Source organism: Taurulus bubalis, assembly GCF_910589615.1.
Source record: "Taurulus bubalis genome assembly, chromosome: 4".
Classification (NCBI taxonomy): Eukaryota; Metazoa; Chordata; class Actinopteri; order Perciformes; family Cottidae; genus Taurulus; species Taurulus bubalis.
Window position 1 is genome coordinate 8579564 of NC_136592.1, and position 13528 is coordinate 8593091.

The following is a 13528-nucleotide window of genomic DNA, read 5'->3' on the forward strand; positions in this document are numbered from 1 at the left end:
ATCAGCCTTCTCTTCATCTCGCTAAATTTCTCTCACTTGCTGCTATCGTTCCGCGTATTCCTTTTTTTGGTGCTCGGTTGCTGGGTGTTGCAAAGAGGCAGCATAATTACTTTAATCGCACAAGAGAGAGAGAGTGGGACAGGGACAGAAATATTGTCCGTTTCCAGGAAGAGCTGGGCAGAGTTTCATGGACATTGACTTGTTCTGGGCAGCACAAAGCCTTGGCTTCTAACAGACATTTCAGATGAATGCTGGAGTGTCTGACATTTACTGAGAGTGTGTGCGTGTGCGTGTGTGAGAGTGAGAGTGCAAGCATTGTACCACAGCAGTTAAGTGGAGACAGAAGGAAGTTGAAAAGAGGAATTGTTCAGTCCACCACTCTGAATTATATCAACCATTTTTGATTGCCACAAAAGGGGCTTTTCCTGCAGCGCAAACATACTATTGGCTGGATTGACATGACATTTGGTCCAGACATGCATGGTGCCCAGAGGATGTACACTAATGACTTTTCATCTAACGCCCCAGCAGGTTTTACAGTAGTTATGAAGTAACATAAATGGCATTGCTGCTGTAATCCTCAAATTTCCCCACTGCCGGACTAATAAAGGAATATCTAATCTAATTACCATCAGCATCTGCTGTGTTGATTTAGTTTAGTACTAATTGGCAAATGTTAGCATGCTAACCTGCTAAACTAATACGGGAAACAAGTTGTGAATGGCTTTTTTGGATTCTCAAGTCTCGTTTCAAGGTGACTCGGTCGGCCTGATGAAAAAACTAAATGTGTGTGTGTGTGTATTCTAACAATTCTAACATAATCTGTGGAAACACACACACACCCCACTGCTGTGAAACCGCGGGAGACGACAAAAGTGATATTCCTCACCAGCGGCCCGCGTAGCCCGACGGAATAATTCCATTACCGAGAAGCAAACACACACACAGGGAGCTGTCCAACCCAACTGAAGCTCAGAGGAGACTTTGTAAAACTGAAAGCTGTGGAGGTCGAAACTTTGCTGTGGTGCTCTGCTCCAGTCTAACTTTCATGTTCTTCATTAAAGGCCTTTAAGGTCTTTACATAGAACAATGCTACTCGTCACCTGCCGTAGAAGCACACACAATTAACTAAGACAAATAATACATTTGTTAAATAATGTCATACTATAACCAACCTTAGACCCTCAGTACATGCAAAGAAACTATGAGGAAAAACAATGTCAGAAAGTCTGAACATGCAACAGGCACGGGTATTAAAAACAAATCAAATGCCCCAGAAACAAAAAACGACCTCCAGCAGCCAGATGAGTGTTTTAAGATTGTAGTTGTGCTGCTCATGCGGAGCAACTCTGCAGCCGCACCTGTCACTTAAGAACATCCCTATCCCCTTCACCTACTGGGTTTTTTTATTATCAACCATGAAGTGGCTTTCATGAGAATACAATTTCTTGTTGTTGATATCCACCAAACGAGCGTTACTTGGAGACGGATCCAGCAGGCGAAGCGGTTTTAAATCAGCCCTCTGCCGCTCAGAGCCTCACACTGAACCCCAGTCCATCGGGCCGGAGAGAACAGGATTTTTTTAGAGCGGGATTGGACCTTTAAGCCAGTCTTGGTTTGATGTTTTTTTGACAGACTGCTGCTCCCTGTCTGTAGACAAGAGGGGGATGGCTTGCACTCGGCCACTCAGCAGGGTGTGTGTGTGTGTGTGTGTGTGTGTGTGTGTGTCTGATGGAGGATCAAGTAGGGTTACGTTGCAGGCAGGGAGCCTGGCTTAGCGTCTGCCAAGTGCTGTGTGTGTGTGTGTGTGTGTGTGTGTGTGAGAGCGAGAGCGAGAGAGGGAAAGTAGCATGGCTAGGAAATGTGGCCAACGGCTGGAGCAAAGCCATTTCACAACATGGGGAGGCTGGCAAAGAGTGCTATGCTGAGCGGTGTATATCGGAGTCACCGTGTTTTGTGTGTTTTTGTCCCATCGCCCCGTGGCAGAGCCAGCGGCGGCATTGGCAGGGAACTGCACCCTGTACACATGACTGACAGCCTCCAATCCATCTCTTAGAAGACACGCACACCTGACAGTAAAGAAAACTCACAATGAAGCACTCCGATGGAGAAGAGCAGCTTCTTCTACATCCGTTTGTGCACTTAAGACTTCAAATATTGTATGTCCCTCACAGTAGTGCTCCACTCTGCACAGCTCAGTGGACTGAACTTCATCATTCACTTGGCATGTCAAAAATTCAGGTTAATATATAGGTCAATATATGAGGCTATTTGATAGATATAAATACTTTGAAATACTGTTTTAATGCCTATGGAAACAAAAGATAAAGTTTTACAACCGAAATAAGAAAATGCAACTTCCTGCAGACCTAACAAGCTGAATTAGGTGATTTCGAGTAACAGTGCATCATGGAGTAAAACAATACAAGATTCTACAACACATCTTTTTTTTTTTTAAGAATACAAAGACAAGGTTTCTTCAGGGTCTGAATGTAGCCTGAATAGATTGATTGGCCTCTACTGCACATTATCAACATTGGTGATGTACACATCAAGTGGCTACTTAAAAAAAAATGCTTGTTAGAGATTGTAACGATTCCATTAAGTTACCACAAGAAACTGCAGTTTGCATTGAAGGAAAGACAAAAGCACTGCAACATTTGCTGAGGTTTGAACTGTGTTCATCTTTGCAAAGCCACTCGTCAATGAAGAGAAGGTCTTCATTGGGTGTCATCATCGTCACTCAGTGTGACATGGCCCTGTTTAAGTTAGTCTTTTACTTGCACACTATTAAGTGTGTGTGCAAGTCATTGGCTACCAGAGTACAGAACACATAATGCACAATAAATTATTTTAAATGTAGAATGATGGAATGAATTTGGATTGTCCTCCAATTATCATCCCTCGTTTTTCTCTCAGCAGAATGCCGGATAGCGAGGACGATGACAAAACTCTCCCTCTGATACTGAAGCCGACAAACTTTACCTCCTTGCGGGCATAATACGGCAAAATGATGGAGAAAAAAAAGAAAGAAAGAATGTGAGCAACATTAAAGAGAGAAAGAGAGAGAGAGACAGACGCAGAGAGGACATGGATGCCTCTAAGGGAGCCACAACACGTTAATGTGTGTGTGTGTGTGTGTGTGTCCATCTGCCGAGGTTTTGTGACACATATCCTCGTAAAAAACCTTGTGCTGTCTGGAGGTTTTACCCTCTCTGGGCAGACAATGTGACATCCAGCATCAGTCTGAAACTGAGTCAAGTGTGCGTATGGGCACGGAGAAAAAGAGAACAAATCAATATATATCGAAATAAATGAGGAATCTAAACCTGAAACACAACCACGTGCAAATCCTAACCTCCTGATTTCGAAAAGGGGGGAGGGGGGGGCAGCAACGTGACTGGCCTTCAGTGCAGGATTGTGCGCACACGCTCCCTCTCCCCAGGGCTTCAGAACCAAAAGAAATAAAATGTTTTCAGAGAAATTCCTGGAGCCAGTCGCTATAGAAACCATTTGCTCCCCTGATGGCAATAAAAGGAGCAAATCGCAGAGATAATAATGTGGGTGGAGCCGCAAGGTATAGCACACACACACACACACACACACACACACACACACACACACACACACACACACACACACACACACACACACACACACACACACACACACACCGCCTCGTCTGGAGAGAGACCCCTTCAGTGTCCATACAATGGTGTCAAGATCTGGACACTGATTCGTGAGGAGAATCAAGTGCGTGTGTGTGTGTGTGTGTGTGTGTGTGTGCGCGTGTGTGTGTGCGCGCGTGTGTGTGTGTGTGTGTGTGTGTGTGTGAGAGAGAAAGAGCTTGCATTTCTCCCATGGCCGTGGGTTGATACGCTGAAGGACCAGGAGGGCTTTATAGTCGTTCTGGCCTTATCAACACACAGCCTTGCCTCTTAAATACTACAGCTCAGAAGCATGTTGACACCTGCGCCCAGACGACGATCGAAATGACACTCAAAGTGTGTGTGTGTGTGTGTGTGTGTGTGTGTGTGTGTGTGTGTGTGTGTGTGTGTGTGTGTGTGTGTGTGTGTGTGAGTGAGTGAGTGAGTGAGATACCTTAGGACAGCCCTCATCAGCCTAGCTGATACCTACCTTACTACCTTACTAATAATGAAATAGAAATAGCCGGTTCTCTACAAATTAAGTTTCATCAAATGTTCTGTCCATGGTCCATGACGTGATGTCATACATCTCTTTAGTTTTCATATCTGGATAAGAGATAACAGTGCAGCAACAACTTAAAGTACAGAACAATAGAAGATAATAAGAATAGAAAGGGAGGAAAAAACTCTACAAGTTTAGAACGCTTTCAGAAATGGAAAAAGAAAAAAAGCTAAGTTTTATCAGAGAGCATTTAGAGCGTAATGAGCTCCTCATACAAGAGATGACCTTGTCATTGTGCATCTCAGAAGCATTTATACTACTATTCTGTGGAACCTTTAGAGACAGCAAGCAAGACGAAGAGTCTGTGAAAAGCTACAACGAACGTTAACACATGCATTTCATTACATACATGCATTTTCAATGCGAGGATCGTCGAAGGTCGATTGATCAACCGATGAGAAGAGAACAAATAATAATACAAAATCTCTTGACATTCTATGTAGAAAGAGAGAGAGAAGAGAGAGAGTTACAGGCTGAGCGGAGAAAAGAGGCGGAGGAGGAGAAAAGAGTTAAAAGTGAGAGAAGGTGGGGAGAAAAGAAAATGAGGAACGGAGGCAAAGGAGTGAAAAACAGGGATGAGAAAAAGCATGCTATGCCAGATCAATAGTAATTCAGAGTCTCCATGGAGGGTTACTTCTCCAGTCAATTTTTTTTCCTTCCACACCAATATTTCCTCCCCTCCTCTGTGCGTTCTTCTCCCCCCATCTCCTATCTTCGGTCCCACCCTGGATTTTCGCTCCTTTCCCCCCTTTTCTCTGCAGCTCTGCTCCGAGCTCTCGGCCCCCTGAGCGCTCTCATTTTCTCCCCTTTCTCCCGCCCCCCCGACCCCATTCCTCTCATCCACCCACCCCACATTGGGGATCCTCCCTGTGCGTTTCCGATTCCATCTTCCAAATACCGGGGTTTTGAAAATAGTGTAATGCTCACTGTTGAACTCACAAACAAAAGGATACACCGTCGGCTGAGGACCATGTAGAACGTATTGCGCAATAAGCTGACTTTTATGATACTGCGTGAGGCAACAGCATGATGCGGCATAAAAATAAAAAAAAGAAGCAGCTTGAACGGCTTTGGAGTGAATGTACAGGTCAACACAGCTCAGCGCGAACCATTTGAATATGCATCCGAGTTGTTTTGGATCTCCTAAATGTCTGAAAGGTTAAGGAATGATACATATGTTTGTGGATGATGAGTTGCTGCAGGTTTACATGTGTTGTTTTGAAAGGTTGTGCATGTACAATGATTGTGTGTGTGTGTGTGCGTGTGTGTGCCGTTGCTAATCCCCTGAACTCATTAGCCTAATTGGACGGTCTGCAGAGAGCTCCACATTGATCTGGGCCTGTTATAATTCTCCTCCTCATGAACGCTCACTCTTTTCTGTTTTGGACGTTCTGTCAAATGTCCTCTCCCCCTCTTCCTTTCTCCTCTGTGCATTATAATCTTCGGCGCCGTAGACGCCAACCAACCACTCTGGACTTGTGACGATTCTCTCTTTATGCCGGCTGGTGGTTATTTCATCTATTTCAATTTGCAGCTCGGTGGCAGTAACAGCCAAATATGATGGGTTAAGGTTAAAAGAAGCTAATGTAATGGCGGGCTGGTGGCAATGACAATAGCTGGAGCATATTTATGTAACAATAAGAAAAAAACTCTCTAATTTTGACAAACCACAGTTCCTCAAGAGAAAACAACATCAGCTTCTTTGAGGAAAATTGTGTGAGCAAGCATTGTTTTATCTCACTGCTCTACAACAGACGAATGTAAGAGTGGCTTTCAGTACTTTGATAAGCTGTAAAATAAGTGTGCGCCACACTTTCCCAGAAAAACTGTGCAGACTGCTGATTGCTGTTGTGATACTATAAGGCCATTAGCCAGTAATCTACAACACAAGTAAACACATCTGTTTGTCTTCAGGAAGCAGAAATGGCCATACCAGTAAAAAAAAAAAAGAACTAGATGATATTTGGACTTTCACAAGTACATATCATAAGCTACAGTAGGAAGTATTCACCACTTCCGACATGAAACCATTTGAACACAAACTCTTAACATATTTTGATGTCTTCAATGCCACACTAAACTTACAAACGGTGAGCGAGTGTGAGTCCACAGCTAATCTCCCATTCTGCAGTTGCAAACACACGATATTTTGGGAGCCCAGTTGTGGCCGCATGCTCCAGGACATTTCGCGGTTGCGGTGACTCACACTCTCAAAAAACACCTCTTATAGTCCGTTTTACACTGACATTGACTGCCTGCTGACTCACGAGTTAGATTTTGTTTTCTGACAGGATTTTGACGACGCGTCTGATACTATACAGTCGACAGTCGTCTTTTGCGATGACTTTGAGCCGATCGCCTGCATACAACGACTCTGCTTTGAACGAAGTGTGTTTCATGACGCATTAGAGGACGGTAGTGTCGACACGGAGGGGGTGAGCCAATCGTGGGTTGTATTTATTCAATCGCACAATACAGCAGTGCTCGTTGCAGACACACCTGGCGGAGATCTGCACTTTGATAATGACCGTCCCCCTGAAAAGTTACTTGTAACATCGTTCCCCCTCCGACTAAAGATAAATGGATGAACCTGTGTGACCTGCAACCCAGAGGGCAACGCAGAACGGTGTTTTTTTTGCTGTGGTGTAGTGAGGGAGTAATAAAAAGGTTGTTAATGAATAACTATTCATCTCCACCACCCCGCCTCTCTCTCTCTCTCTCTCTCTCTCTCTCTCTCTCTCTCTCTCTCTCTCTCTCTCTCTCTCTCTCTCTCTCTCTCTCTCTCTCTCTCTCTCTCTCTCTCTCTCTCTCTCTCTCTCTCTCTCTCTCTCTCTCTCTCTCTCTCTCAGCAGGAGTTACTTGATAATGAGGTGTGGGGTTGTCGTATCACAGCCCATACTCATCCATCCAACCTGCTTAGTAAGGGGCATGGCACACCGCTGCCTGGCACACACACACACACACACACACACACACACACACACACACACACACACACACACACACACACACACACACACACACACACACACACACACACAAGGTCAAGAGACAGATGTCAGAGAATGGCGCACACTTGCAGAAAACATGTGGACACAGGCTGCAGATTGTGCGCAAGCTTATGAAAAAGTACATGGACAGACGCAGTGTGCACGTACACCATACTATATGGATGCTCTACACACACAGAAAACGAGTTGCTGTTGACCTTTATGTGCCAGATAAGAGGGTGGTATTATCACAGTGTGCATACAGTACATATATACAGTATTAACTACATGTGTGTGTGTGTGTGTGTCTGACCAGATTGAGATTGCTTCTGCTCCATCTCCTCTCTGCATCACACCAGCCCCTGACATCTTCCGACCCAATTCCGTTATTCTTTATTTTCTTTCTCTCCTTTTCTTTCCTTCCTCCCATCCTTGTTCTACAGTAATTCCATTCATAATACTGTGCCTTATCAAGCCCTGCTCTCCATCTCTCAGCATATTACAATCTCTGTATCCTTTCCTCTCCACTCTCTCTCTCTCTTTTAGGGGGTGAAGGGTAAGTGAAGATCGTTGGGCCCCAGTGGAGAGGCCCAGACATTGTGTGTGTGTGTGTGTGCACCCCATCGTTGCTCATCTCTGGCAGCCTCGCTGGCTGTTCGCCGAGCTACAAGCTACAGAATAAATACACTTTAAAACACACACACACACACACACACACACACCACACACACACACACACACACACACACACACACACACACACACACACACACACACACACACACACACACACACACACGCCTCCCTCCCTGGCAGCACTTTGCTGCTGTTAAATGAGGGGTCTGGGGAGTTGCGCCGGCAAAGCCTTTGGCTACTCCTCCTCTCTCCGTGCACTCCAGTCAAACACACAGTGGGAAAAAATAAGCTGAAGTTATGATGGGCAGACTGTAATACGCTAGGATATTATAATATTAAATAAATGGGATTCTGCTTTCTGAACAGCAGGAACATAAAAGGCACCGTCTGGGGAGACAGACACTGGGAGACCTTTTCCAGAAAGAGATTTTGAGTGGACATAATATCAAGGCCATCTCTTCTTCTCGCATGAAGTAGCGCTTTATTCAAAATCTTTGTGTGTGGCGTCTTTGAGTTGCATCAAACATGAATGTCCTGCTTCAAAGTCTTGTTTTGTCGGCAGTAATTTGGTTTCCAGAGTTCCACATCCACAGTCTGTTTCATTCAGGTGAGGATTCTCTGTAGCTTCATCAGTACGAGCGAGCACTTTCACACTGTCGTGTATCGTTTTAGTTTTTTACATTTGTCATTTGGTGCATAGGTATAAGATAGATACGATAAGATATGCTGTGAATTGTCCCTGGAGGGAAATCTGTTCTGGACTGCGTCCTGCAGTACCGCAGTGGATACAAACGTGCAACAACACAGAGCCTCCATGTCACAGTTTGCACACACACACACACACACCTTCTGACAATGCCGACATTTCACACAATCCCCATGGCCAACATCCTGCAAGACCTGTTAGTGTTGGGAATTTTAATGAACAAAGGCAGGAATGAATGCTTACAACAGTTCAGCCTGTTCTGGGAGACCTTGAATCTTCCACCAGAGGGTTAAGGACTTCACACACGGAACGGGGGTACTTTCACAAAGACCACGTTTGTTTTTTCAGAACGAGGTATTTTTCTGAGCTTTCGCATCGAATAAAAGACATCAACCAACCACGTTGTTCCATTGGGCATATTCAAAACGTCTTTTTTTTTTTACATGAGGCTCAAACTCCTCAAAAAGTATTTCATGAATATCGGAGGCTCCGTGGTCCAAACCAAGAAGACAAACTTTATTACTCCTTTGAACCCTGACAAAGGCAGCGCATACCAGATCTACTCCTTCCGTTCTTACATTTCACAATAAAAGCCCCAGAGATATGTTTACTAGAGGGAACTCAAATTAACTACTCAGATATTGTTTGGGGGACACACATATTTTTTAACCCCCATAAATTCCTAAACAGGCTGTACCAAAGGAGCAATCTGTGTTTTCAACTATACGGACAAGTCACCACACCAGGCTGTTATCCTATATCTTATAATACTACAGACTTATAATGAAAATAGCAATTAGAGGGCATGGAAAGAGAAACTTGACAGGCCTGAGCACAGCCCTGACCTCAGCCACATCCAACACCTCTGGGATGAGATTAGAACGCTGACTGCCGGCAAACCTCAGAAATGGTCTCTTGGCTGCAGCCAGGCTAAAAAAAGAAAGCCTCCCAAAAAAGTGGAGGGTAATACATGGTTTAGTCAACAGATAATGCAATGTGTCCACATACCTTTGACCATGCAGGACTGCAAAACAAGTGTAACTGTAAACCCTACATGAATAACTGGTGATGTTTCTTTTTTATATACAATTGATGAAACAAAAAACAAAAATACACAAATATTATTGGATCTTTTTCAGCATCTCACTTGAGTATGATTTAAAAAATCGCCTGCGCATTCAGTGTGATTCTGCATGACTCCATCTTCTCTGCAGTGGGCGTGGGTGCAGGTGGTGATCGCTTCCCCCCCATCCTCCCCTCTCCATCCACCTGCTCTCCCTGCCTCGCCACTCTTTCTCTGCCCGTTTGACTTCATAATGTAAACCAGAGCAGAGTGTGTGTAGAGGGGGAATGAAGCGGTGGGTTTCGACACGTTTAGGACAACTAAATACGGGTCGGCTGTGGTCAACATTTTGCCGTGCTCGGTGTTATTTCTCTGTGCTCAGACGCAGAGCACCTAACTGAAAAGTCTGTCATTGGGAGATTAGATTCAGCAGGGTTTTGTCGCCGTGAGCTCATAGACGTGAAATAACAATGATGTTGGACTGTCTACTCTTTTCTTTTAATATGTATAGACTCCAACTGTACCAACAGATAAATGAAACAATGAAATCTGACAAAGTGGCATCACGCACGCACACACACTAACTATATATATCCCTGACCCCAGGCTGTCAGTGCATCTTGTCCTCAACCGGCTCTGTATCCTTCCTCCGATGTAACGTCAATTAGGTTAGCTTTGGCTAATACGGCACAGCATCGCTGTCCTCAATGTCTTGTCACATCTTTCTATGCATCCGTTTCTCCCTCTGTACATACATCTGTCTGACGTAGAAGAGTAGTAGAGTGTTCGTCAGCTCCAGGATTGCAGGAATTTGTCCCCCCTTACAGAGACCCAGGGAAGCTGCAAGTTACGCCATCTCACTCAAGGGTACCACCATGAGTAGTATTTCCTTAACGTCAGCGTCCCCCGCTGACGTTAAGGAAATACTTGTCACTAATCATGTGAAAGGACAGGGATTTGTGATCAAAACTTCGGCGTAGTACCTTTTGGATGCCAGTACAGAACACAAATTGATTTATTCTCCTTCAGTTACAACCTGAAGGAGTTTTGCTGCCCATTCTGCTTCAGCCTTTGAGGCATAAAGGCTGTTTTCTCTTTTATGAAAAAAGGGAGGAAGAAAAGCAAATAAAATCAATATGCCCCCTTCTTCTCATTCTCTGTTTTATCAAAATCCTTCAAAACAAACGCTGTTGTGTTCAGCTAGACTAAGGACAGCTGTCATTGTTAGGTGGTTAAGATATTAATAAATCTGACGTGGATTTAAAAAAGCTCAGCCAGTGACATGTTCACAAAAATAAATGCATCTGGAAATTCTCCCACAAGTCTCTCTGAGAAATGGTTCACAAGTTATGGAAGAGGGCGAGGCTTAAGTATCAATCATGAAAAAGGAACACTGCGAAAGGTGAAGTGACCATATGTGCACTGCTGAGGAGTGACGTAGAGAGGCGACGCCAAACTCATGTTTACAATGTTTACTGGGAAATCAAGCGAGAAGTCATTTTCTCATAGACTTCTATACAGTCTTTTTGCAACCAGAGGAGTCGCCCCCTGATGGCTGTGAGAGAAAATGCAAGTTGAAGACACTTTGACATTGGCTTCACTTTTCAGAAATATAGGCTGCCGCCTGGTTATAGAACACTCTCACAGCGACACCCCGCATTGCCAATAGGCATGAACACAAACACACAGCTTCACACCCACACACACTTGACCTCCATGCCAAATTTCAGCCACCTTGGGCAGAAACCAACGGGTGGGGACATTTTTGTGGACCGACCGGCCTACATGCAGAGCTGTATGTATATATATATCGCATTGTAATGAATATTAAGTCCTTACCTGAGGCGTTCTTCAGGTTGCCGTTGGAGTCCGTTGTGGTGTACATGACATAGGGACCCGGCTGGTTAACACCAAAAGGCTGCAAAAAAACACGCACGCAAACACTCGTGAAAAAACTGACATATTGACACTTTCTTTTCCCATTAGCCATCTGTCAGGGAGGGCAAAAGAGGACAGGGGGAAACCGGCAGGGAGGGGTGAAAGAGAAGTACAGAAAGACAAGAGAGAGAGAGAGTGGGCAGAAAGACATGTTACCACAGTGACCTTCGCAGTTTCTCTGTTTTATTTTTACTAGGTGGTGTGGTGAATGTCTGACTTAGCGTATAAGGAGTGTGCAGAGGGCTTGTCTCACCCCTTCATCATAAAAGGACGGCGACTAATGAATGAGAAGTGCCGAGCCATCCCTCGCTTTACGCGCAAACGTACACACCGGTGAGGAAGGAATACAAAAAAGGGAAGGGGGACAAAAACAAAGAAAGAGAGAGAGATGAGAGAGCCACGGCGGAGCAGACCAGTGGGCTCGAAGAAAGGCGACGAGAGGTGTGACTAAGAAGAAGAGGAGCGGGAGAGAGAAATGAAAAGATAGAGGGGTGATGGATGGCAGAGGAGAGGAGGAGAAACAGCCGCGAGCGCCACCCGTCTAATGCATTCATCGTACCTTTCAGTTAGACAACAAGCGGGTGGAAGAGCAGACAGACAGAAAACCAAAACAACTCTAATACCAGCAGCCTCTTGTCGATGTCAACGCTAATGTGTTTTGCGAAGGGCTTTCCACTGGTGAAAGGTTATATAAGGAGAGATGCTGCTGTGTTTCTGTCAGACTTCTCTGTCCACCTACACATGATCATCATGACACCGCCTCTTTGGGATAAATAAAAGGGTCTGGAAGCCACCTGCTCCATAAATCGATGGCCATGTTTCACTCCAAAAGTTCATAGTGGTGTAAGAGCTTATGTTTTCCATGCCACACTGTATACCCCATTCAGACCGACGCGGTGGAGTGGGTCTCTGTGTCATGAGGGTCTATCTGTATGGTTCAATGTGATTAAGCCATCCCTCCATTATGACCGGCTAGAGTTGGACGCAGGTCGGAGGCAATCCAGCTTTGGTCGGGCTGGGCATCTTTACTCGATTCCTTGAACGTATCGACCGGAAAACACCAGCGCCAAGTTACATCTCTCAGTCAATTGATACCTGCAATCAATCCTTTTTGTATGGTTTTTCTCGCAGTCAATCATCGCAGGCGTTCTTCGATTTAATGAGACGTGTGATTGGCCCACTACCGCAGCGGTGGCCAACAACAAGGATACTGCAGTAAGCCTACTGACATGTATTAGGAAGGTCTGTTGTTTGTCGCCATTAAGAATTTGAGGAGGGGTTTGGAAAGGTGGACATCAAGGGCAATTTTATCACACAAACCTCATTTATTTTAGTGTTTTACATTTTTCCGGCTGCCTGTAAGGATATAAACTTATTCTGCCTGAGAGCTCAAAAACACATCACCAATTCAAATCCCCTTCCCTAATTTCCTGAATATAGAGGTCCTCCTCCCTATAGACTCAAAGTTTGGCCAGCAGTCAGGATATTCCAGCACAAGTCTCTCTGTCATTGCTGAAGCATTGTTGATTAAAAACTCTGGAGGACGGTAAAAATGTTTGCATAGGAAGATAATACACCCAGAGAGAGACAGCTGGTCAGTGATCAGACAGTTAAGAAACAACTTTACATTTTTTTACTATGCTGGTATTGGAACAGTGCACGAACAAAGACAGATTTCTTACCTTGACATCTTCTGGACAGTCGTTGAAGCAGAGGCCGCTGAGCACTGGGGAGGACAGAGAGGCCAGAGTTAGACATGTTGCTCAGCGTGTCTTACATGTCCAACAGCGCAGTGGAGCCGCTGTATCAACATGCATCCATGAATGGAGTGATAACAACGCTCTCATCATAAACACAAAAAAGACAGAAGAGATTGTTTTTGGTACACCACTGGAGATATGCAAATCTCCTATTACTATTCATAGTGAACAGATCGATCAGGTATGTTCATACACATACCTAGGAGTAGCAATAGACCACCTTCTT

The 13528-nt window shown here is 44.7% G+C and overlaps 1 protein-coding gene across 1 annotated transcript in view; it reads right to left on the bottom strand.

Annotated features, from left to right (window-relative positions):
• itfg1 (integrin alpha FG-GAP repeat containing 1) overlaps positions 1-13528 on the bottom strand; it is a gene marked incomplete at its 5' end in the record, with an annotated part of 115661 nt that overhangs the window by 14734 nt on the left and 87399 nt on the right. The window contains 2 exons of the mRNA XM_079217363.1: positions 11444-11522; positions 13225-13268. Coding sequence (XP_079073489.1) covers positions 11444-11522; positions 13225-13268 — 123 coding nt within the window. The remainder of the gene's footprint in view (positions 1-11443; positions 11523-13224; positions 13269-13528) is intronic.